The sequence below is a fragment of the Macaca nemestrina genome, chromosome 5 (genome assembly GCF_043159975.1).
Source record: "Macaca nemestrina isolate mMacNem1 chromosome 5, mMacNem.hap1, whole genome shotgun sequence".
NCBI lineage: Eukaryota > Metazoa > Chordata > Mammalia > Primates > Cercopithecidae > Macaca > Macaca nemestrina.
This window is the reverse complement of record NC_092129.1, coordinates 166,221,403-166,247,184: the sequence shown is the minus strand read 5'-3', so window position 1 is coordinate 166,247,184 and position 25,782 is coordinate 166,221,403. Positions and strand designations below refer to the sequence as shown.

The 25,782-nt window shown below is 41.4% G+C and overlaps 1 protein-coding gene across 13 annotated transcripts in view; it reads right to left on the bottom strand.

Annotated features, from left to right (window-relative positions):
* Positions 1–25,782, bottom strand: part of LOC105482495 (kinesin family member 13A) — a 230,570-nt gene that overhangs the window by 67,872 nt on the left and 136,916 nt on the right. For all 13 annotated transcript variants that reach the window (XM_011742633.2, XM_011742632.2, XM_011742634.2 and 10 more), the window contains 7 exons: positions 24,618–24,752; positions 23,683–23,795; positions 11,461–11,572; positions 10,867–11,079; positions 7,842–7,952; positions 4,985–5,119; positions 2,105–2,235 (listed from right to left, as the gene is read on the bottom strand). In XM_011742633.2, coding sequence (XP_011740935.1) covers positions 2,105–2,235; positions 4,985–5,119; positions 7,842–7,952; positions 10,867–11,079; positions 11,461–11,572; positions 23,683–23,795; positions 24,618–24,752 — 950 coding nt within the window. The remainder of the gene's footprint in view (positions 1–2,104; positions 2,236–4,984; positions 5,120–7,841; positions 7,953–10,866; positions 11,080–11,460; positions 11,573–23,682; positions 23,796–24,617; positions 24,753–25,782) is intronic.

Genomic DNA, 25,782 nt, shown 5'->3' with positions numbered 1-25,782 from the left:
GGAAAATACCAGGTGAATGGGAAGGAGCACAAGACCCTGCCCTGGTAGCCAAAGAGATAACTAGGGGAGCTTTCTCTGAATAAATGCATTCCAACTAATGCTTAAAGAAGGAAGAGCAGAATGTGTAACCACTATGAAAACACACGATCTAAGCCATGAGGACCAAGGGCCGCCAACACCCCTCAGAGAATGACAACCTGACATGATGCACTCCTGATGGAGACAGAAAGCACCACCCATGGCTATTCTTACCAAAATTTGAGCTGAACCTGATCAAGCTTCCACATTTAAATGCCAATTTAGGAAATACAGAGAACAATGGAGGATGTGAAATTATGCCATGGGATGCAGTGAGCAAAATCCTGACTGTGGGAACCTCTAGGATCAACAATGAGGTGACTTCAACAAATAAAATGCAAGGAAGAAGAAAGGCAGAGAGAGACAGGGATAAACAGACACACACACAGAGAGAAGAGAGGAAGAAGAAACCCATTTGTTAAAAGAGATCTAAGAGGAATACTATAAAACAATGGTAGGATCTTATCTGGATCTTAATTTCCAGAAACATCTGAAAAAGAACACTGATGAAAGAACTGGGGAAATCTCAGCACTGACTGGCTATATGATGATTAGTAAGGAAATATTATTAATTATTTTAGGTATGATGATATTGAAACTATAAGAATCTTCATCTTTTAGAGAGATATACTGAGATATTTACGGATACAATGTTATAAAATCTGGAATCTACTTTAAAATAATTTTTTTTTCTGGGCGTGGTGGTGGGCACCTGTAATCCCAACTACTTGGAAGGCTGAGGCAGGAGGTTTGCTTGAACCCGGAAGGCAGAGGTTGCAGTAAGCCAAGATCTTGCCACTGCACTCCAGCCTGGGCAACAGAGTGAGACTCTGTCTCGAAATAAATAAATAAATAAATAAATAATAAATAATTCTGCTTTCTTTTTGAGACACGGTCTTACTCTGGTTGTCCAGGATGGAGTGCAATGGCGCAATTATGACTCACTACAGCCTCAACCTCCTGGGCTCAAGTGATCCTCCCACCTCAGCCTCCCAAGTAGCAGAGACTACAGGTGTGTACCACTACACCAGTTAATTTTTTGTATTTCTTGTAGAGTAGGGGGTTTTGCCATGTTGCTTAGGCTGATCTTGAACTCCTGGACTCAGGCAATATGCCCACCTCGGCCTCCCAAAGTGCTGAGATTACAGGTGTGAGCCACTGTTCCTGGTCTGCTTTAGGAAGGGGGAGGAGATATGGAAGGCATATAAATAACAAAATCGTCTATGAGGTGCTCATTTTTAAAACTGGAGGATGGGTCCATGGGGTTTCATTATATTATTCTCTCTACATTTTTTATTATTCTCTCTACTTTTTTTTTGAGATAGGGTCTCGATCTGTAACCTAGGCTAGGCTAGAGTGTAGTGCCATGACCATGGCTCACTGTAGCCTCGACCTCCTGAGCTTGAGTGATTCTCCCACCTCAGCCTTGTAAGTAGCTGGGACTACGGGAATCGAACACCATGCTCGGCCAATTTTTTTATTTATTTTCTGTAGCAATGGTGTCTCACTATAATGCCCAGGTTGGTCTTGAACTCCTGGGCTCAAGCAATACTCCTGCCTCAGCCTCTGAAAGTGCCGGGATTACAGGTGTGAGTTACCCCGCCTAGCCAATTTTCTGGTATTTAAAAACAAAACAAAACATTGGAGGTGGACGAGATAACTAAATAGTTAATTGAAGGTTAATTTGCCAAAGGACTGTCAGGTAAAGTTTGATGAAAGAAAAGAAGTGTCATTTTGAGTTTTACTTTTCCAGTAAGTTACTCTTTTCACTTACTCTCATTATTGGACTCCTGATCTTTACAGGGTTCTAAAGCTCAGAGTTATGGAATAAGTGGAACTAGAACTCCCATACAAAAATAGTCACTCCTTCACAGTAATCACTCTCTACAATCAGAAGGCCAGGACCCCTGGAGGACCCAGTGTATCCTTAACTTTAATATAGCTGAAAGCAAACAGAAAGAGGCAGCCTTCTCCTTCTGAAAATAAGGCACACAAGACACGTGAAGTCGCCATTTACTTTTCTTACCTTGCATTTTCTTTTGGAGTAAGAGTGACATCTCCATCAGACGCAATGTCAATCTCACAGTGCTCAGGCTGAATTCCTATGCCAAAAAGCTGGATATCTTGAGAGGTATCTGCACCCACCCTGGTGTGATCCTAGTAAAAGATTATTAAAGAAAGAAAAACTCACACTTATGAGTAACTCAACAAAAATTTATCACAGTCAGTTTGAATAACTCATCAACATATGCACAAAAATATTAAACGAATCCTGCCAGAGATGTTAAATATCTTAAGCATTAAAAGTAAAAAGCTTACCCTTAATACACCAAATTAAAAAATGTTTAAACACTACCAAAAAAAAATCCCCAATTGACAATGATTAGTTGTTGTTTTTAACACAGGAAATTGGACTTGACAGTAGAATACTTTGAGTTTCAGTTTTGACTTGACCACGGGCAAGCCATTTCACTCTCTGAGCCTCAATTTCTTTGTTGGCAAAACCAGGATAATATTATCCATTTCACCTACTTACATTTCTTTTAGGATCATCTGAGTTAACAGTGAAAGTGTTTTGAAAACAGTTACATAAATTTAAGAACCATTAAAAAGCAGTTTCATTGAGAGTCATATTTTAAAATATCCAACTTTGAAAATGCTAAAAATGTTGGATTTCTAATACTGATATGACATAGAGCATGGCTGCCTGTGGGTCACACCATGTACAAACTTGTGGGTTTTTTTTTTTGACATGCTGTCTCACTCTGTCACCCAGGCTGGAGAGCAGTGGTACGATCTCAGCTCACTGCAACCTCCACCTCCTGGGTTCAAGCGATTCTCTTGCCTCAGCCTCCCGAGTAGCTGGGATTACAGGTATGTGCCACCATGTCCGGCTAATTTTTATTTTTAGTACAGACAGGGGTCTTACCACGTTTGCCAGCCTGGTCTTGAACTCCTGGCCTCAAGTGATCCTCCCACCTTGGCCTCCCAAAGTTCTGGGATTACTGGCGTGAGACTGACAACATTTTAAACTACAAACATAAACATAAACCCTTAGTCCTCAGGGCTATGATATCATTACATGTCTCACAGACTCCGGAAAACTCCATTCACCAATACATGCGTGATAAAATGAGACAGCAAAGGCAAATGACATGTTCACGTTTCTATTAAAGTAGTTTTGACCTCATAGGCCTCCTGAAAGGTTCTCAGAGACCCCAGATCACACTTTTAGAACCGCTTGCTTACACTGCAAAGTGAGAAACAGGACATCTGATTGATATTGACAGCATCCAATACAGTAAATACACCACACCTGGCCTCATGTGATTTTTTTAAGTACTCGAACCGCAGACATATGAGGACTGTGACTATTGGTGATTCAGTCACTGCTTGTCCCTTTTTTTTTTTTTTTTACTATTGCTCTTAAAATAGTTTAATAACTACAATAATACTTCCCTATTTGACAGAGAAAGTATAAGGATTGGTCTTTCAAAATTAAGATTTCAGAGACAATTCCTTACCCCTACTCATTGTCTAAATGAACAAATCTTAAGTTTGTTGGGGGACTCTCAATAACTCAGGGCTATCTGTACCATATTTAGTCTCTAGGAAAGTAGAAGGGAAAGGATCATAGAAGACTGAGGCTCCTTGCTTCAATTTTGGCTTATTCTCCATTGCATTTCATATATTTACTAGGCAGATCAGAATCCTTAACAAGGTGCCTCATTGTTCACAAGCGGGCAATACCTCTGCATTTAGAGCTTTAGGTGTGTGAACTGCATATACAAGCTGCCTTCAAGTCCCCAGGTCCCCAGTCCTTGAAAGTTTGTTTCTGTAACTCAGAAAGTGTATGTGTGAGATTAAAAATGCCCTGATGGTTGGCTGAATGCCTTATGTCAGTCGTGGTGTCCTAAATCCATGTCAATCAGATATCTTATTTCTCACTTTGTAGAGTAAGCAAGCAGTTCTAAAAATGTGACCTGAGAACCCCTGGGGTCTCTGAGAACCTTTCAGGAGGTATATGAGGTCAAAACTACTTTAATAGAAACATGAACATGTTGTTTGCCTTTGCTCTCTCATTTTATCACGCGTGAATTGGTGGGGTTTTCCAGAGTCTATGAGACATGTAATGATGTTATAGCCCTGAAGGCTAAGGGTTGTACCTTTATGTTTGTAGTTTAAAATGTTCTCAGTCTTAGCATCCAATACAGTAAACACAGATATAACCCAGATACACGAAAGTTCTTTGGAGTCCTTGATAGTTTTTAAGAGTGTAAATGGGTTCTGAAGTCAGAAAATTTGAGAACTGCTACAGTAAGCTATCCAACATAGCATATCCCGCAACCACAGTGGCAACAGGGCGGCCCCATCCCACCTCTACACTTGAAGGGTGATTATGGGACCAAAAGTTATTTCCTGAGAATGTAGGTTTACAAGGGATAGAACTAGAAGAACACTGTTGTCTATTTAATCTAGGACGAGGGTCTGCTTTAGGCTTGTGTTGATCTTGAGATCTCCTTGGAATTACTCAGAAGCATAACTAAGAACCTCTAGAGCTTCTCGGGAGCTTTGTGGAAGAACACAGATATTCCCCAGAATCCTCACCATCTCACACCTAGAGCCTTCTCATATAGCGAGGCATCACCTTCATACCTACTGTTGTCCACTTGTGCCCCTCTGAGACTGGACTCACAGGAGATCAGCCCCAACTGCACAGCCCCAGATGATACAAAATCGCTGTTTTTCCTTCTTAGTGGGGATCTGAGGGCACTATCCGTCTTAGTTTTATTGAGGGCTAAGCTGGATACAAAAAGCAACATCACAGAGACAGGCTTCCAGATTCAACTAGGAACTATATAGGAATGAATCTTGATTGCAAGTATGTATTTATGTGTTCTCCTACCTTTAGATAATAAACCAGAAGTTCGTTCAGAGCAGGGTCTGCATTCAGATTGACTAAGTAGCATTTGTCATCCCCCACCTTGATACCAGACATCTCCAGGGAAATCCCCATGCTTTCAAGTTGTCGTTGTCTTTCCTGTGCACAAAAACAGACAAAAGAAGGAAACTCTATTTGTTGTTCTATTCATAAGACGTATCCACGGAAAGAGTAAGTCACTGTTTCTGGGGACGGTGCCAATGGGATTACACATGCTGCTCTGCTCAACCACATTAACAGAGAGTCTACAGTGCACAACATCTTGTGGCAGGCGTGATAGGGGCACCAAGGATGAACCAGACACCATTTTGGCTCTTAAGGAGCTTAGAGTCTAGTAGAGGAGACAAGACCACATAACTAGAGCACAAAAGAAGAGAGTGTTGTGCTATTGGAAGGGTACAAAATGCCAGGGGCTTCCAAGGAGAGAGATCATGATGGGTTAAGAGACCAAGAAAGGCTGGAGAAAGAGAATATATTTGAGATAGTTCTTGAAGAATAAGAAGAATTTCAACAGAAATATAAGGATAGGGTGTTCTTGGGGCAGGGCATACGGAAGCACAGTAATGAAAGGTTCAGGACATACTAGATGATTTCAGGGGCCGAGAACCCCTGGCAAATATGGGAAAGCAGTGGGAGCTGAGGCTGGAAGAGAAGGTTGGGTCTCTACTGCGGAAAGCCTTGTATTCATTCATTCATTCATTCAAGATATATTTATTAGAGTCTACAATGTAGTAGGTATTGATCTTGGGCTGGGAATACAGCACTGAACCCAATAAAGTCCCATCTTTCATGACAAGTTATATTCTGGTGGGAGGAGACAGGCCATAAGAAAACAGTTAAGTCAATATGGTACACAGAATTTCCAGTGGTGTTAAGTACTACAGAGAAACATAAAGCAATGTTAAGCGGGGTAGTGAGTGAGGAGTAGGGGTATGTGTGGGTGTGAATGATACCTATAAGAAACATATCAGCAGAAGGCTGGACTGGGTTCCAGTGACTGCTGTTAAGCTACGTGATCGGGATGGTCCAATATTTCCAAATGATCAATAAGATTAAAAATGTTCGTGAATATATAATGTAGAGAAATTCATAATGCACACAACCCCGAGAAATAGTACTTCCTTTATATTTTAACTTAAGTAAAAGTTAAAATATAAACATACAGCATTTCCTAACAAGCCCAAATAATCAAATACATTGAAAAAATTATGATACGCTATATGTTACAAATTCTCTGTCAATTAGGTAGCCTCTTGGGAAGCCAAGGCAGGTGGATACCCTGAGGTCAGGAGTTTGAGACCAGCCTGGCCAATGTGGTGAATCTGTCTCTACTAAAAAAATACAAAAATTAGCCAGGTGTGGTAACACACACCTATAGTCCTAGCTACGTGGGAGGCTGAGGCAGGAGAATAGCTTGAACCTGAGAGGCGGAGGTTGCAGTGAGCCAAGATTGCGCCACTGCATTCCAGCCTGGGTGACAAAGCAAGGCTCCATCTCAATAAATAAATAAAACAAAATAAAATAAAATAAAATAAAAATCAGGTAGCCTCATGCTTTGCCAGGTGATCTAAAAATCACAAAACAAGGTTGGGCACAGTGGCTCACACTTGTAATCCTAGCACTTTGGGAGGCCAAGGTGGATGGATTGCCTGAGCTCAGGAGTTTGAGATCAGCCTGGGCAACACAATGAAATCCCGTCTCTACTAAAGTACAAAAATAATTAGCCAGGAGTGGTGGTGCAAGCCTCTAGTCACAGTTACTCGGGAGGCTGAGGCAGAAGAATCGCTTGCACCCAGGAGGTGGAGGTTGCAGTGAACCAAGATTGCGCCACTGCACTCCAGCCTGGGTGACAGAGTGAGATCTGTCTGCAAAAAAAAAAAAAAAAAAAAAAAAATTCACAAAACAGACTTTCGCTTAAATGTGATGAGCAGGAAATATGAATGACATTTTCTGTAACCATGCTTGTTCAAATTTAGTGCTATCTAACACGTCTAGCAAATACATGGGCCAAATTGTACGTTGATAAAAAGACATGACGTCAGTGTCTCAAAGTGATCTTTGCTGGGCCAGGCACAGTGGCTCACGCCTGTAACCCCAGCACTCTGGGAGGCTGAGACCAGAGTGTATGAGACCAGTTGAGCTCAGGAGTTTGAGACCAGACCAGGCAACAAAATAAGACCCCAGCTCTACAAAAAAATAGATAAAATTAGCTGGGCATGGTAGCACGTGCCTGTGGTCCCAGCTACTTGGGGGGCTGAGGCAGGAGAATCACTTGAGCCCAGGATGTTGAGGCTGCAAAACAGCTATGATTGAGCTGCTGTACTGCAGCCTGGGTGACAGATGGAGACCCTGTCTCAAAAAAAAAAAAAAAAAAGGTGATCTTTGTAATCTCTGGTTCAGCAGAAAAGGGCCCTTAGAAGACCTTCCAAGGCCGGGAACAGTGGCTCACGCCTGTAATCCCAGCACTTTGGGAGGCTGAGGTGGGCAGATCACCTGAGGTCAGGAGTTTGAGACCAGCCTGGCCAACATGGTGAAACCCCATCTCTACTAAAAATATAAAAATGAGCCAGGCATGGTAGTAGGTACCTATAATCCCAGCTACTCGGGAGGCTAAGGCATGTGAACTCCTTGAGCCCAGGAGGTGAAGGCTGCAGTGAGTCAAGATCATGCCACTGCACCCCAGCCTGGGCGACAGAGTGAGACTCTGCCAAAAAAAAAAAAAAAAAAAAAAAAAGACTTTCTGAAGATGACAGGAAACTACACAGAAAAGACAATAAATGAAAAAGAATCCCAATATTTTAGGGCTAAATTATCAAGCTACCTGTGCGATCTCTTCTGTTTTCCTCAGCTTCTCTTCCCAAGTCACTGTTAGTTCTTTTATCAGCTTTTCAGACTCTTCGAGCTTCTCTTTCAGTTCTGGGGCCTTCATGGCCTTTAAAATGAAACCAGAGATATCTGATGTTCAAAATTTTTCCATTACGTACAAGATAATCAGTTACTGTCCCTCTTAAGCAGTTATCAATAGTTTGTTGGAAAAAATTAAGTTATATGCTGTTGGGGTGGGTTTTTGACCTTTATTAATCAAACAAATGTAAGAGAACATGGCTGCTCCCTGAAAAAGAAACACCAGTGTTCTGAATGAAAATGAAACAAATCTAGAGTCATTTTATCCATCATACTTAAATTTCACATTTAAAGCCCTAAAAGATGCTAACGTTCAACTTTGAAATAGATAAGCAGGAAAAATATTACTTAAGCAGATTTCTTTTTCAGTAAGACAGAGGTTAACACTCATCATCAATAAATGAATTCCAGTTAAATTAATCTGCAAGAAAAGGTAAAGACTTCTCATGTATTTTAAATTTTGAATCTGGGCCTTCAGACTACCTTTCTCCACTGATGGTCATACGTTTTGCTTATTTATCATTATCATTCACACAGAAGCAGCACAGCTGGCTAAAAGGGCAGTGGTTTCCCTTCTAGTTTGTTCAGGGAGAGTAACTAAGAGGTTTCAATACAGGTATTTGCAGCTTAACAAAATTTTGAGGGGAGAGGCCTTTACTTGTCAATAATGTGCTTTGACACCTTAAAGTAACATAAGCCTCTACAGAGTAAAACTCTATGAACAAGAAAGATGGCAGAGCTTGGACAAGAAGCTGAGATGTGAAGATGTGAAAGCTAGCTGAGTATGCCTGAGGCTCATGGTATTAACAGAGCCTGACAGTGGCATTTAGTGCTGAGTACAGTGGGACATATATGAAAATTATAGGCCAGGCCAATGGCTCCTGCCTGTAACCCCAATGCTTTGGGAGGCTGAGGTGGGTGGATCACTTGAGACCAGCCTGGCTAACATGGCGAAACACTGTCTCTATTAAAAATACAAAAAAAATTCGTTGGGTGTAATGGCGCATACCTGTCTGTAATCCTAGCTACCTGGGAGGCTGAGGCAAAAGAATCAATTGAACCCAGGAGGTGGAGGTTGCAGTGAGCCAAGATGGCACTGCTGCACTCCAGCCTGAGCAAAAGAGCGAGACTCTGTCCACACCCACCCCCCGTCCAGAAAAAAAAAGAAACAGAAAAAGAAAATTCTAGGTGGACCTATGTGGCTCTTCTTGTGTTTCCGTTGGCCAGGTATTGCTTGAGCCATCTGGCCTAGATTATATGGTCATAGTAGAAATGCAAATAAGTAGATAATCCACCTATAAATACATTGCAGAACCATTATACTTTCCCCCTAGCATCATGACTATTTTCAAGGTTTATCAGCATTTTAATTTTTCTGGTGTTTTGCCACCCTTCTTACCATCTATCTAAAAATTATACTTAATGTACTGAATGATTATAAATAATAATAAAAATCAGCAACATTTATTGAGCACTTACTATGTGCAAGGTATTGTGGTAAGTGCTTTCTAGTATCAATGTTAGGCTAGGGATTGGTGATTAAAAAAAATTAATAAAACGCAGCATCTTGTACTTTAAGAGCCACAGCCTGGAAGAAGAGAAAGATATATAAACAAACAATTACAATGCAATGCCAAGATCACCAATTAATAGAGTATTCAGACTCCTGGCTTCACCTTTTTGTTTGTTTTTTCAGTCTTCTATTGAATACTTTTTGATGAAATATGCTGATGGATAAAAGTATTAACATAGTGCTTGGCATGTAAATGTTCCATAAACAATGGCCATTAACTGTGTTTTTCTTTCCTTTTTTCTTACAACTTAATACCCTCCCAACTACAGTGGGGTCAGAAGAGAGTGGTGAAGGAATGCGAACTTAGAAGTGACAGATACACTCCCAAGTCCTGGCATGTGGAACCCTGTGACTTAAACTAAGGCACTTGGCCTCCAAAGCTGTCCTCTTACATATTTCAAATAAGACAGTGCCTCGCCCAATAATTTGTAAAAAGCAACACCTATTTGGAAGAGTATCATTATTAAAGTTTGAGTAAAGCCAAAGAAAGAAGATAAACAATGCAAAAAGATTTTGTTTCCTGTCAGGGCCTGATAGAAATGGAAAAGTAAAAGATTTCTGAATTATTCCTAATGTTTAATTATCTTTGATCATGCTATTTCCATGGCTTAAGGAGATGATACCTAACTAAATTCCCTGAAAACTGCAAGGCCCTGTGGAAATAATAGTTTATAATGTTAATATAAACAACATACTTTCCCACTGAAAGTTCAAAGGCCAACTGATTTACTGAAGTAAATGATCAGGTAGTAGCAGGAATTATCTCTTATTTGTTTGTTTCCATGACTATAAGTTCCTAGGACAGAAGTCTTGTATTACTCATGTTGGTCTTCACAATGCTTAGCATTTGGCAGATGCCAATAAACAATGAAGTGCTGAACCACATTGAGATGATGTATTAGTCCGTTCTCACATTGCTATAAAGAAATACCTGAGACTGGGTAATTTATAAAGAAAAGGGGTTTAACTGGCTCATGGTTTAAAAGGGGTTTCAGGCTGTATGAAAAGCATGGCTGGGGAGAGGCCTCAGGAAACTTACAGTCATGGTGGAAGGGGAAGCAGGCACATCCTACACGATAAGCAGGAGGAAGGGAGTGAAAGAGGAGGTGGCACACACTTTTAAACAGCCAGATCTGGTGAGAACTCACTATCACGAGAACAGCAAGGGGGAAGTTCACCCCCATGATCCAATCACCTCCTACCAGGCCCCTCTTCCAACACTGGTGATTACAATTCGACATGAGATTTGGGTGGGGACACAAATCCAAACCATATCAGATGACCTGCAACTGCAAATGAGCACACCCTTGCCAGTCAAATCCCGCAAGCCAGGGAACTTTACCAGCAGGGAGCACAAGGCTGCTTTTACCTCTGCCTGAGAGAGCTGCTCTCTCAGTTTCTCGACTTCCTCCCGCAGTTCTCGGATCACTTTTGCGTTGGGGTCCTCATTCACAACAGCATGGTTCACAATCCTTTTTGCTCGGTCTGCATATCTTAATGTGGAGAGGGTCTCTTCATAGTTGTCTGCGGCTGGGCTGATTGTGGCTATCATAGAGGTTTGGCTGTTGCCCCCCAAATTGTCCTGCCAAGTATTTCAAACAGCATTTTAGGAAGCCCACTCCATGGACAACGCATATGATAAAAGCACTAAACGTGTTATGTATGACATTATTCTCTATGAAGGAAACATTATGTGGAAATGGACTGGCATTTCACAAATAATGTCAAGACAAGATGAAATGTGTCCTCTCCATATTCAAGCAATGAATAATGCCTGTCAAACGGCATTCAAATGGAATAAAAAGGAGTAGAAAATAGTTTTCATTCTGTGTTCCTAGGAATTAGAATAACTGTCATCAGGAGAGTTCTTTAGGTATTTGGTAAGCTTTGTACACACCTTTACTCTGTCACATCTGGAATAGCCAACTTTTAGTTGGAAAAGAACACCAGAGCAATGGATTACCTTAAGCAGCCAAGTGAGGACTGAATCTCGGTAAGGCACAAATTTGTTTTTACCCTTGCCAGCTGCCTGGTCAGCCAGTGATGATATAACCAACCCCAAGGTTGTAAGAGATCTGTCAAGAAAAAATGAAAAATTGGTTTTATGGAATGTTTATTTGGTTTAAGTACAAAATATGCAGAACAATAAAGCTCCAGAGTTAATATAATCAAGTCTCTGTTAATCTGTCAAGAAGCTGTGGGAAGAGGCCGGGTGTTGGTGGCTCACGCCCATAATCCCAGCACTTTGGGAGGCCAAGGGTTTGAGACCAGCCTGGCCAACATGGTGAAACTCTGTCTCTACTAAAAATACAAAAATTAGCTGGGTGTGGTGGCAGATGCCTGCAATCCCAGCTACTTGGGAGGCTGAGACAGGAGAATCGCTTGAACCCAGGAGTTAGAGGTTGTAGTTAGCCGAGATTACGCCACTACACTGCAGTCTGGGCGACAGAGTGAGACTCTTTCAAAAAAACAAAAACAAAGAAACCCCACAAAAACCAAAATATCACAAAGAGAAAGTGCTTTGTAAATGGTTTAAAAAGTTAAATGCAGCCAGGCATGGTGGCTCACGCCTGTAATCCCAGCACTGTGGGAGGCCAAGGCAGGGGGATCATGAGGTCAGGGGTCAAGAGATCAAGACCATCCCAGCCAACACGGTGAAACCCCATCTCTACTAAAAATACAACTTAGCCAGGCACGGTGGCGTGTGCCTATAGTCCCAGCTATTTGGGAGGCTTAGGCAGGAAAATTGCTTGAACCCGGGAGGCGGAGGCTGCAGTGAGCCAAGACTGCGCTACTGTACTCCAGCCTGGGCGACAGAACGAGACTCCATCTCAAAAAAAAAAGTTAAATGCTACTGCAAATAACAAAGAAGGACACAAACTAGCAAGTGAAAGACTAGACAGCTTTCTTTGTAATGTTAACAATAGATTTCCATCAAACAAGCTGAAAGGAAAGAAGCCTATTTCCCACAAAACATAATTCCCCAAAGACGAGTCACTGAAAAGTCCCCGAAATACAAGGCTAACTCAAGATTCAGAAAATGAACAAGAATTCATTTGATCAGAATGGCTGTTAGAATTTTAATAACAGCCATTACCACAGAGTGGCATAAATATGTACATCTTCTTAAGTGAAACAAGTCAAAAAAATTAAAATTAAAATTAAAAGAAACAAGTCAGACACAGAAAATACTGCATGTTCTTACTCATAAGTGGAAGCTAAATAATGTGTACTCATGGACACAGAGACTGGAATGGACAATGGGGACTTGGAAGGGTGAGGGAGTGGAAGGGGAGAGGATGACAAGAAGTTTCTTTTTTTTTTTTTTTTTGAGACCGAGTCTCACTCTCTCACCCAGGCTAGAGTTCAGAGGCATGATTTTGGCTCAATGCAACCTACACCTCCCGGGTTCAAGCGATTCTCCTGCCTCAGCCTCCCGAGTAGCTGGGATTACAGGCACCTGCCACCGCATCTGGCTGATTTTTGTATTTTTAGTAAAGATGGAGTTTCACAATGTTGCCCAGGCTGGTCTTGAACTCCTGATCTCAGGTGACCGTGGAGTCCCAAAGTGCCAAGATTACAGGTGTGAGCCACTGTGCCCAGCCAAGAAGCTTAATTAATACTTAATGAGTACAATATATGTTATTCAGGTGATGGATACCTTAAAAACCTTGACTTGACCACTGCACAATCTGTGCATGTAACAAAATTGCACTTGTACCCCATACAGTTATACAAAAAAGTGTATCATATTTGACAGATTTAAAGGTTAAACAAATTTAACCCGAGAGAAATGAAAACATAAGTCTACACAAAAACTTGTACATGAATATTCAAAGCAGCTTTATCCACAAAAGTCAAAATGTGGAAACGACCCCATGCCCATCGAATGCTGAAGTGATGAATAAAATCTGGTATACACACACCATGGAATATTATTTGACCATAAAAGAGAATTAAGTTCAGATACATGTATTACAACAACTACAACACGGATGAACCTTGGCAAATTATTTTACGTGAAAGAAGCCAAACACAAAAGGCCATTGTCCTGGGTTAAATAGTATTCATGTCCGGCAGACCCTCAGAATGTGACCCTATTTGAAAAAAGGGTCCTTGCAGATGTAATCAGTTAAGATGAGATCATACTGGATTAGGGAAGGCCCTAATCTAATGAGTGATGTCCTTATAAGAAGGTCATATAAAGACACCCAGGGGAGACGGTCACGTGAAGATGCAGGCAGAGACTGGAGTGATGCATCTATAAGCCAGGGAACGCCGAGGATTGCTGGCCCTACAGAAACAAGGGGAGAGGCACGGGACAGATTCTCCCTCTGACCCCCTAAGAGGGAACAAACCCTGCTGACCCCTTGATTTCAGACTGGCCTGCAGAATTGTGAGAAATAAATTTCTATTGTTTTAAGCTACTCAGTTTGTGGTAATCTGTTACAGTAGCAATAGGAAGCTAACACAGCCATACACTGTATGATTCCATTTATATGAAATACCTAGAATAGGCAAATCTATAGAGATGGATGTAGTGGTTGACTAGGGCTGTGGGTGGGAGTAAAAGGGAATGATTTGGGTACAAGGTTTCTTTTGGGTATGATGAAAATGTTTTAAAATGAGATTGCAGTGATGGCAGTACAACTCTGAATATATTAACGCTACTGAATTGAACACTTTAAAATGGCAAACTATACTGTATGTGAGTTACTTCTTAATACAGCTGTTTAAAAAAATCAAATACGTTCAATCACTCCTCCAAAGGAACAATTTTTTGAAAAAAATACTGTATGTGATAATAGAGGCAAGTAGGAGTTCAATATAAGGTAAAAACACATTTCTGCTTTAATATAGAATATAGGGCATTTTGCAACTATTGTTATTTTTGATTGGAAACAATTCTTTCAACTATCCCAGATATTTTACTATCTATGTATGGCAGATATTATTTTAATTCACACAAGCTCTAAAGAGTTCAGTGACTTAAACGTCAATACTGGTAACTTTATGGTTGACGGTGACTTTTTTTTTTTGAGACGGAGTCTGGCTCTGTTGCCCGGGCTGGAGTGCAGTGGCCGGATCTCAGCTCACTGCAAGCTCCACCCCCCGGGTTTATGCCATTCTCCTGCCTCAGCCTCCCGAGTAGCTGGGACTACAGGCGCCCGCCGCCTCGCCCGGCTAGTTTTTTGTATTTTTTAGTAGAGACGGGGTTTCACCGTGTTCGCCAGGATGGTCTCGATCTCCTGACCTCGTGATCCGCCCATCTCGGCCTCCCAAAGTGCTGGGATTACAGGCTTGAGCCACCAAGCCCGGCCGACAGTGACCTTTCATGTGAAAATACATTTTGGAGATGACATGGACTTATCCATCACCAAGAGAAGACTTTCCTCTGCCTTGTGGCAACTACTTATAATTCCTACTTTGACAGTGTAAGGGGGAAACACAGAAAGTTTCTGGTACTCCTAAATGTAGAAACATGAAATCTGAATAGCACTTTGAGAGAAAAAAGGAAATGATACAGTGTCATCAATGTCCATCATACGTCTTGTCTGCAAGCTGACTGAAGGGAGCCAGAATATGGATTATTTTAAGCTAGAGGCCATTGAGAACCAGCAGACTCAGGAAAAGCTCTAAAATCAGGGCATCAATTTTCCTTTTGTAAAGGACATTTCCATTTGTAGAGGTGTCTCCCTCTCTAGCACCAAGAAGGGGAGTACTGTTAACAACTCTTCAAGGTGGAGAAGTGACAGAAACCTGTGTAACAAACCTCTCTAGACAACTCTTGTTCACCATACTTTTCCTGGTCACCTTACCATAACCTGCCTCCCCATCCAGAAGCTCAAAACCCCTTTTCCTTTTCCTTTTTTTTTTTTTAAACACAGGTCTCACTTTGTTGCCCAGGCACTGGCATGATCATGGCTCACTGCAGCCTCAACCTCCCAGGCTCAAGCCTCATTCTCCTGAGTAGCTGGAACTACAGGCGCATGCCACCACACCTGGCTAATGTTTTGTAGAGATGGAGTCTCACTTTGTTGCCCAGGCTGGTCTGGAACTACTGGGCTCAAGGGATCCTCCTGCCTCAGCCTCCCAAAGTGCTGGGATTACAGGTGTGAGCCACCATGCCCAGTCATATGCCCAAGTTATAATCACCACTTTGGGTTATTCATCTCTGGGTGCTCCCATGTGTAAGCAAGACGCATATGCTAATAAAATTCTGTTGCTTTTCTCTTGTTAATCTGTCTTTGGCCAGTCTAATTTACAGGGTAAATAGAGGAAAAGTATTTTTTCTCCCCTACATCAGTATAGCATGTAAGCAGCAGCATCAGAGGGGTGGAGCTGTAGGAAGTGGTTATATGACTCCAATTCCCACGTATATTTTGCTCTGTAACTCATTCACTTAGAGAAGTGTATCATTAGTAGAAGCTGCCCCTTTTATCCAATAGTATGCACACATTCAAAACAAGAACTCTATATAAATCTATTACCGTCCCCTTGGAACAGAATGAAAATAACTGCAGGGTGAGTGGGACTCAATAGCAAGTGAGAGATAATCAGGTCACTCGGGGATGAGGAGCCCATGCTATCCTTTTCGTCTATGTTCCACTCAGAAGCAATGATGCAGGGGCTTCTGGAATCCCAAAACCTGTTAGAAAGTTCAACGTCTGAAAGGCGAATCACAGGCTTATATGTCTGTTTGTGTCTATACACACACATATACATAAGTACATGTATGTGTGTTTATATATATATACACACACAGGTAAGCATATGTGTGTGTGTATATATATACACTTATACATATATAATTTTTCTTTCTTTGAGATAGCATCTTGCTCTGTCACCCAGGCTGGACAGCAGTGGTACAATCCTGCCTCACTGCAGCCTTGACCTCCCAGGATCAAGTGATCCGCCCACCTCAGCCCCCTCAAGTAGCCAAGACCACAGGTGTGCGCCACTACACCTGGATAATTTTTTAAATTTTTTGTAGAGATGGGGTCTGGCTATGTTGCCCAGGCTGATCTCAAACACCTGGGCTCAAGTGATCCTCCCACCTCAGCCTCCCAAGGTGTTGGGATTACAGGCATGAGTCACTGAGCCTGGCCAGGGTTACATACTTTTATGAATTATTTTATTCTCAGGAAACTTAAAAATATAATAAAACCACTAAGAATTGGTCCTGCTAATACTATCTTCTTAAGCTGGAGGCCAGCTGGCAGCCTGTTGGCCTCACAGGTATACAGACCAAGGGAACAGTTGTTTGCCAATTTTAGTGGAAAAATAAGTTATTCCAGGAATCTTTCTGATTCTACTAAAGCACAGCTCCTAAAGTTGGATATAGTAAGGAAGATTCTAATCTTTAAATCTCTCACCGTAAGTTCTTAGGCAGGGGTGAGAAGGGCCTGACTGGAGAGGAAGTAAGTCTTAAGCTAGGAGATGACATTTATAAAAGGACAATCATGTTTTAAGATAGAATTAAAAAAAAAAATCTAACATAATGAAGAACTCAGGATAGAAAAAGTAAAAGAAAGTTGGGAGGGTCAAAAGCAAAATAAAAGCCACTCCAATAAATATAATCAGTGAGAAAAAACTGAGTTATAATTCAACTTTTCTTTTTCTTTTCTGCACCTTCCGCTAACCTGCACCATTTCCCCTGAAACTCTGACCATTAGATTTCTTTCCTTGGGAGTGGATATGATATATGTGTTATCTGTATTGTATAGGACAGATTTCAAATATTATTTTACTTATTAGTCAATAACCAGGTCTAAGATCATACATATAATACTTATTAAACTTTATTGGAGTTATTTGTGTAGCTATTTCTCTGCCTTTCTATTTAGATTATGATTACCTTGAAGGCAGACAGTGTAATTTGCCATACACATTCCTCCATGCAATTACTGTGCTTGGTTTATGACTAAAAGCACTCAGTAACTATCTGCAGAGTTAATCTGAATCTAGATCCAGTGAAGACCAAAACATGGACCTCTGTTTAAAAAGGACTAATTCAATGATGGTTTTGGAAAACACATCGAGTGCTATTTGCTAACAGAACACTGGTTTTCCTGGAAGCAATGTGCTGGACTAAAAACTCTATTTTCCAAACTCCTCTGCTGCTTCAGGTAGCCATTAAACACAGTTCTGGCCAAGGAGATGTAGGTAAACATTACCGGGTGGGGCTTCCAAGAAAACTGTTGCTCTCCTGATAAAAGAAGGTACAAATTCAGCTGACAGAAACCTGTGGTTTTTTGCCCTTCCTCTTTTTTCCTTCTTCGGGTTTGTACCACAGATACGGATACGATGTTTGGAATGGTATAGCCATCTTGAGATCACGAGGATGACATGAACACACATTAAAGTTAGTAGAGCTGTGTGCATTTCTGAGGTGTTGTACCAGCCTCTGGACTTCTTGTTAAATGAGAAAAATTAACTCATGTCATTGTCACTGTAGCTGGTTTCTGTTGCCTAGAGCAGAATGCAATCTCTGGCTTTGAAATAATTAGTTGAGGCTGGGCACAGTGGCTCACACCTGTAATCCCAGCACCTTTGGAGGCTGAGGTGGGCAGATCACCTGAGGTCAGGAGTTTGAGACCAGCCTGGCCAACGTGGTAAAACCCTGTCTCTACTAAAAACACAAAAATTAGCTGAGTGTGGTGGCGCACACCTATAATCCCAGCTATTTGGGAGGCTGAGGCAGGAGAATCACTTGAACCCAGGAGATGGAGGTTGAAGTGAGCCGAGATCGTGCCACTACATTCCAGCCTGGGTGACACAGTGAGACTCCACCTCAAAAAAAAAAAAAAAAAAAAAGGAAATAATTAGTTGAAAGATTGATGAAATAGGTGGATTTGAGTTTAGCATTCTCCCCAGTAAGTCCTCACTCTTAACAGTAAAGGAGAAATGGAAAATAATATGGATGGCAAATTATGAGGAAAGGACAGTACCATCACATGACAGGTGAGCAAAGAAAATGGTGATAGCCACAGTATCAGCCTCATTTCCTTTCAAATTGTTTTCCAGTGGTTAATGCCAATCATTAAACTCAACATTCATCTAATGCATATCATTCCCAATCTCATTTCCATTTCAACCACTGTGGTAGAACAATAGAGTACACACTGACATTTCTGAAAATGTTAGTGTATACTTTAAAATGTTACTGTATACTTTATTGTTCTGGAGATCTTAATATATGTTAAACCTAGAATTCTGTCATCAAATAAGTTTGGGGAATGACAAGCCAAAGTTTTATAGGATTTTTTATTGCAGGACGTCTCTGAGCTTTTAGCACTGTGAATCTCCAAAGAAAGATTTTATAATTATTCTTTCTCAAAATAACTTGTCCAAGGATTCGCTTCTTTCTAAGCCATTTGAGGAACTAGTGTTTGACAAAAATGCTTTAGGAAACCTTGGGTAACCCTATCAAATTCTTCCAACGATGCGGCTACTGTGTCTCAAGGAGCAGAGTTTTGCTGTCCTTTATGGGTCTCTCATATTAAATGCAAATATGTCTATCCACGTTTTTAATTCACATGTATGGACTCCATAATATACAAGTCATAAATTAAGAAGGACACCCACCCTTGAGTAATGGACAGAAGTAAGCCATTTTATTTTTCTCCCTCGATACAAATTCATGTTTTGTTATTCAGGCAATACCTCTTTAGAGTGAGGCTTCTGTAAGAGAATGAACAAGAATCACGGAAAGTACTCAAGAAGAAAAAAAGGAAGACTGAGTGTATTAGTCCATTTTCATGCTGCTGATAAAGACATACCCAAGACTGGGGTAATTTTTAAAGAAAAAGAGGTTTAATGGACTCACAGTTCCATGTGGCTGGGGGGGCCTCACAATCATGGCAGAAGGCAAAAGGCACGTCGGTGGCAGGCAAGAGAGAGAATGGGAACCAAGGAAAAGGGATTTCCCCTTATAAAACCATCGGATCTCGTGAGATTTATTCACGACCATGAGAACAGTATGAGGGAAACCGCTCCCATGATTCAATTAACTTCCACTGGGTCCCTCCCACAACACGTGGTATTTATGGGAGCTACAATTCAAGATGAGATTTTGGTGGGGACACAGCCATACCGTATCACCGAGTCAGATTAAATACTAGAAATATCATGTTTATAAGTTATTCTACTATAACAAATTATATTGATACAATCCTAGAAGTAACATACATTAATTTCTCTAGAACAAGTGCTCAATAGAACCCACTTTTGGAGATGTTAGCTTATTGATAAGATGTTAGCTTATTAACCACAGGAACTGAAATAGAAATGAGACTGAGAACTAGATAAACATTGTTTGCATTTTTGCAAATTTTGACTGGCCATTACTGAATAAAATAGAACCATGTTCAGTGTCTGGGGGTATTAGAGAGTGCTCTATGATCTAAATGTGTTCTCAGCAGAGCTGAAGCAGCCAGACTGCAGTGACAAGGAAAAGGCTTCCTCATTCCACCTTCACTAGACAGCAGATTGGCTTTTCAAACGTATTCCCCTGCAAAGACGGTCCACAGATGACCTATACCTCCTAAGCTCCAAACACTCCCTGGCAGCAGGCCACACAGTGTCTTAATTCTTTAATGAAAGGAGTAACATGTGCTTAAAGGTCTTAGAGCTTCAGGAGACATGAAGTTCCTAAATCTACAGCCCATTAAGCAGACACTGACATTTGTGTGAAGTCCCTGACAGGTCTGCTTAAGAGGATTATTAATGCTCCATCCAAAGAAACGTAAGTGGGAGGCCGAGAGAAAGCTTAAGAACATGTCAGAGATTTCTTTAGTTTTGGAACTCAACTTTTTTTTTTTCTGAGACAGCCTCTTGAGTAGCCAAGATTACAGGCGCCCACTACCATGCCCAGCTGATTTTTGTATTTTTAGTAGAGACAGGGTTTCACCATGTTGGTCAGGCTGGTCTTGAACTCCTGACCTCAAGCCATCCACCTGCCTCAGCCTCCCAAAATGCTGGGACTACAGGGGTGAGCCACTGCACCTAGCCAAGGCATACAAAATGTTTGCTGGGATTTTACTTATGTTATTCAATGTCTCTAAGCATCAGTTTTCTCATCTTTAAAATAAGATTAAAAATACATGTTATGAGCCTCTCAGAGTGTATGAAAATGCTCTGAAAAGTATAAAGAACCCTTAAAAAGGAAGATCATATCTCATAAACTAGTAAGGAATCCACAAATCCATTTGTGAAAGAGACCATATATAAATAAGATGAGGCCAGAAGCGTTGGCTCACACCTATAACCCTAGCATTTTGGGAGGCCAAGATGGGAAAATCGCTTGAGGCCAAGAGTTTAAGACCAGCCTAGTCAACATAGTGAGACCCCATCTCTTTAAAAAAAAAAAAAAAAAAAAAAAAAGGAAGAAAGAAAAGAGAGTAAGATGTTGAGAGAATTCTATTCAATTCGATAAGTCATTATGAAAAAAGAGCCAGTTACTAAATGATCTAAATCATGTAATCACCAAGCCTTGGGGTAATCCAGTAAGGGCCACTACATAAATTCATGTCCAAAATCAAGGGGGCACTATTTACATTTACTCTGGGACAAAAGTATCATCCAGATGCTGCCTGGCAAACAGAATGCACAGCCACCCCCACAAGTGTAGCCACAGTGGCTGAGCCTGGGCTCAGAGACCAGCTGACTGCAACCATTCCCGAAATCCATACTTAGAACTTGGTGACCTAGGAGACATCATTAAACTGTGCTCTGTCTTGGTTTTCTCATCTGTAAAACGGGGATAATGGACCCATGCCTTGATGCTGATGTGACATTGTGTATGGAGCATTCAGAATCGTGCCTGGCATTAGCAAGAGCTCAATAAATGTTAGTGGTCATTCCACATCTAGGCCAGTCATATACACACACACACACACACACACACTCTCTCTCTCTCTCTCTCTCTCTCTCACACACACACACACACACACACACACTCTAAATTCCAACCAGTCTACAGACTTTCCAGCGTGATCCCAAAAGCCCCACAGGCAGGCATGGCCCAGCACTTGCAAATGAATCTCCAGGAGGTGTGGCAATCTTTTCTCTGATACCCGCTCCTTCACACTCCCATTTCTGCCTCCCCATCCTGGTTTTCGAACTCATTTTGGAATGCAGGGCTGCAGTGCCAGTCTGGAATCTTGCAATGCCTTGTCAGGAAATACAGCAAAATCCTTTGTTATCAGAGCAGGAGACAGAATGACTGGATGATTAACTTCCTATAGTAGTGGTCTTTCCCAGTGAGTACGGTTGTGTCCGTCTGATACAGGGGCCACTATTTTACTTCTAATTTTTAAACTTTTGTATACTAAAATAATAATGTGTTAACATCATCTTAAATGCAAGCTGTGCAAACACGTTCCTGAATATATTTCCTCTTATCACGTTCTGTCCTAAACGAAACCCTAAGTTATTAGAGTTCAACAGAAAAAGACTACAAGTATACACTAAACTACTTTCTGCGAACTTGGAATCATGATAATGGTTATCCTGATTATAAAAAACAACAGCTATAACAATTAATATTTATTCACTGCATACTAAGTGCCAGGCATTTCTCTAAGCACATTATGGTCATTTTATCCCTAACAAATCTGTGAAGTAGGTACTATTCTTCTTCTTATTATTATTTTGAGATGGAGTTTCACTCTTGTTGCCCAGGCTGGAATGCAGTGGCGCCATCTTGGCTCACTGCAACCTCTGTCTCTGGGTTCAAGCGATTCTCCTGCCTCAGCCTCCCGAGTAGCTGGGATTACAGGTGCCTGCCACCATGCCCGGCTAATTTTTCACATTTTTAGTACAGAAGGGGTTTCATCATATTATCCAGGCTGGTCTTGAACTCCTGACCTCAGGTGATCCACTCACCTCAGCCTCCCAAAATGTTAGGATTACAGGCGTGAGCCACTGCCCCCAGCCTGCTTTTATTTTTAATTGACACACAACTGTGCATATTTATGAGGTACAGTGTGATATTTTGATACATGTATATAAAGTATAATGATCAATTTAGGGTATTTAGTGTATCCATCACCTCAAACACTTATTTATTTGTGTTGGGAACACTGAAAATTCACTTTCCTAGCTATTTGAAAATATACAACAAATTGTCAATTATAGTCAACATACAGTGCTATGGAACACTAGAACTTATTTCTCCAATTTAGCTGTAATTTTGTATCCACTAATCAACCTCTCATTATTCCCCCTGTCCTCCCCTTTCCAGCCCCTAGTAACCACTATTCTACTTTCTACTTCTGTGATATCAACATTTTTTAGCTTCCACATATGTCAGAATATGGTATTTGTGCCATTTTTGAGCACCATGTAGTTTCATTTAATTAAACCTTGTCCTTCTTTTTTTTTTTTTTGAGACAGAGTCTCGCTCTGTTGCCCAGGCTGGAGTGCAGTGTGGAGCAATCTTGGCTCACTGCAAACTTCGCCTCCCAGATTCAAGTAATTCTCATCCCTCAGCTTCCCAAGTAGCTGGAATTACAGAAGTGCGCCACCATGCCCAGCTAATTTTTGTGTTTTAGTAGAGATGGGGTAGAGATGGGTAGAAACAGGGTAGAGACTGGGTAGAGAAGGGGTTTCATCACGTTGCCCAGGCTAGTCTTGAACTCCTGGCCTCAACTGATCCACCCACCTTGACCTCCCAAAATGCTGGGATTACAGTCGTGAGCCACCATACCCAAACACAATCCTTATACATCTTTTTTTTTTTTCTTTGAGATAAAGTCTCACTCTGTTGCCCAGGCTGGAGTGCAGTGGTGCAATCTTGGCTCACTGCAACCTCCACCTCCCAGATTCAAGCAATTCTCCTACATTAGTCTCCCGAGTAGCTGGGGTTACAGGTGTGTGTGACTGTGTCTTTTTAGTAGAGATGGGGTTTTGCCATGCTGGCCAGGCTGGTCTCAAACTCCTGACCTCAGATGATCTTCCCGCCTTGGCTTCCCAAAGTGCTGGGATTATAGGCATGAGCCACCATGCCTGGCCAAAAACCTCATACATCTTAATAGACACAGGTTGTTGTTGTTTTTCTTCAAACCAGTTTACTAAAGCGATACAGACTTTAAACAACCTGTGCATCAGAACCATCTGACCCTCATAATGCAACAAATCCCCCCAGAAGGAAATCACCCAGGCTGTTCCGGGACCACCTTACTTGTTAATGTTGCTGCCTTCTTTCAGTCGCTCTCCTGCAGCTCCTGTTTTAGATACTCTTTCGCTACCCGCCAGGTCTACCAAGCTGACCTTACTGACCTTCTCCCCGGAGTTCTAGTTACAGGAAACAAGAGAGAGAAAAAAAACTTACCAATAAAAACCACATGGATATCTACATACATGTTAGCACTATAATTGAGCAATCCATCCCACTCACATGGCAAATTTCTTAAGTTTTTAAATAGTCAGAAGAGTTATTTGAACTAGCAATTAATTTCATAGTTAAAATTTAAGTTGGCATGGAAATGTAGCATTTTTGTTTTGCAGAAAGTACACCCAGCTTTCTGGAATACAGTCAGAAAGCTGGAGATTTTAAATGCCTATGAGGAAATAGAAGGACATGAGGATTTCTGCACATTCAGGTCAAATCCTTCTTCTTTTGAAAAAAAGTTCAGGCTAAAGGTTGTGGTGTCCTCTTTAATATCCCTCAAGGACTATGAAGCTGACTTGTTTCCATGGGAATTTCAGCATGAAAGGATATATATTAAAAGCTGTATGGTGATGTCATCACACTTGTTAGGGACTTTGCACAAGAAATACAATTATTTTTCTTTTTTGTTTTTGTAGAGTCCGGGTGTTGCTATATTGTACAAGATGGTCTTGAACTTCTGGCCTCAAGCAATCCTCTCGCCTCAGCCTCGCAAAATGCTGGAATTACAGGCATGAGCCACCGCACCAGGCCAAAATCCAATTTTTTAAAAAGTCGAATATGAAGGAAGACCTAACAAATTAAATGATGTAAGCAAGGCAGCTCACCTAGTAAGCAGAAGAGCCAACGTAAAATTCTCAGCCACTGAACCCAACCATGGAAGGCTTTACCTATATGGACACTTTCAGTTCTTCCACCCCCTTCAAAGGTTCTGCCTAATCCCTCACCCCAGACTGCAGGTCATACAGTGTCTGTGTGATTATGATGTTGAACACAGCATGGGAGCGGCTGCTTTCTTCGTTCATGTTGGTAGCAGCTACAGTTCGAGACTTATTTCCCTCAGACATCAATGACTCAATATCCTAGAGGCAAAGCATAAGGAAAGACCATAAGCAAAAACACAAGAATGCAGTCCTGCACGCCAGGTGTATGTATTAATTATGATTCCTCTGATGCCTTTGTCACCACCCTTCCATAAAAACCTGCCTGCTGCTCCTCCACTGAGCCGGGTTTGAGCTTCTACCTCACTCAGGGCTTTCTAATGTATGAAATGTTTCCCCTTATTCTTTCCATTTCCCAACTGTCTTCTTTCTCAGTTGAGTCCCTGTTTGCTCCTTTTTGGGTTCCTGGGGTAGCTAATATTTATTGAGCACTCCGATAATCAATAAGAGCAGTGACTTGATTTAACTCTCCGGTGCTTACCAACTCGCTGATGCCTGCCTGTCCGCCTCCCTCCTCCAACACTGTGGCTCCCTGATGGCACGGTTTTTTCCTTATTCCACTTTGTACACTTGCTTCTAGAATGCCTAGAGCCTATGGGATCTTATGAAGTATTTGCTGAATGAACTTTATTTTCTTGGTTTTGCATACAAGTACGCTGAAGTTCATGGAGGTCAAGCAACTTTTCCCACATCCAGTAAGCGGTAGAACTGGGATGCAAATCAAGAGCACCCTGGCTCCTACTAGTAAGTGACAGGATAACATCAACACGTACCTCAACCACACTGAGCTAAGAACCAGGGTCCTCAGCGAAAGGGCTGAGTTAGCACCTTTAGACCCAAAAGGTATCCATTTATGTCAGAACCTAAACATTTTTAAAATGATCACTGTGCTCTTATTTCTGATTAGAGCAATTCCATATATATCTTGATTTAAATGGCTGGAGAGTCACTGCACAGATTAGTTTTAGCCGTACTAAATCTGGGGTGATAATGGGCCAGCCACATCCCACAAACAGCACAAAGTGCAGGGATTTGCTTGTTCCTTCATGCATTCACACATTCATTCACATTCTTTAGCAACAGAGACAGCAGTTTGCGTTATGAGATTTCTAAAGCAATCACTATAGAAATAGAAGCAGAATCCTGAGTTAGATCTTAACAAGGCATGTAA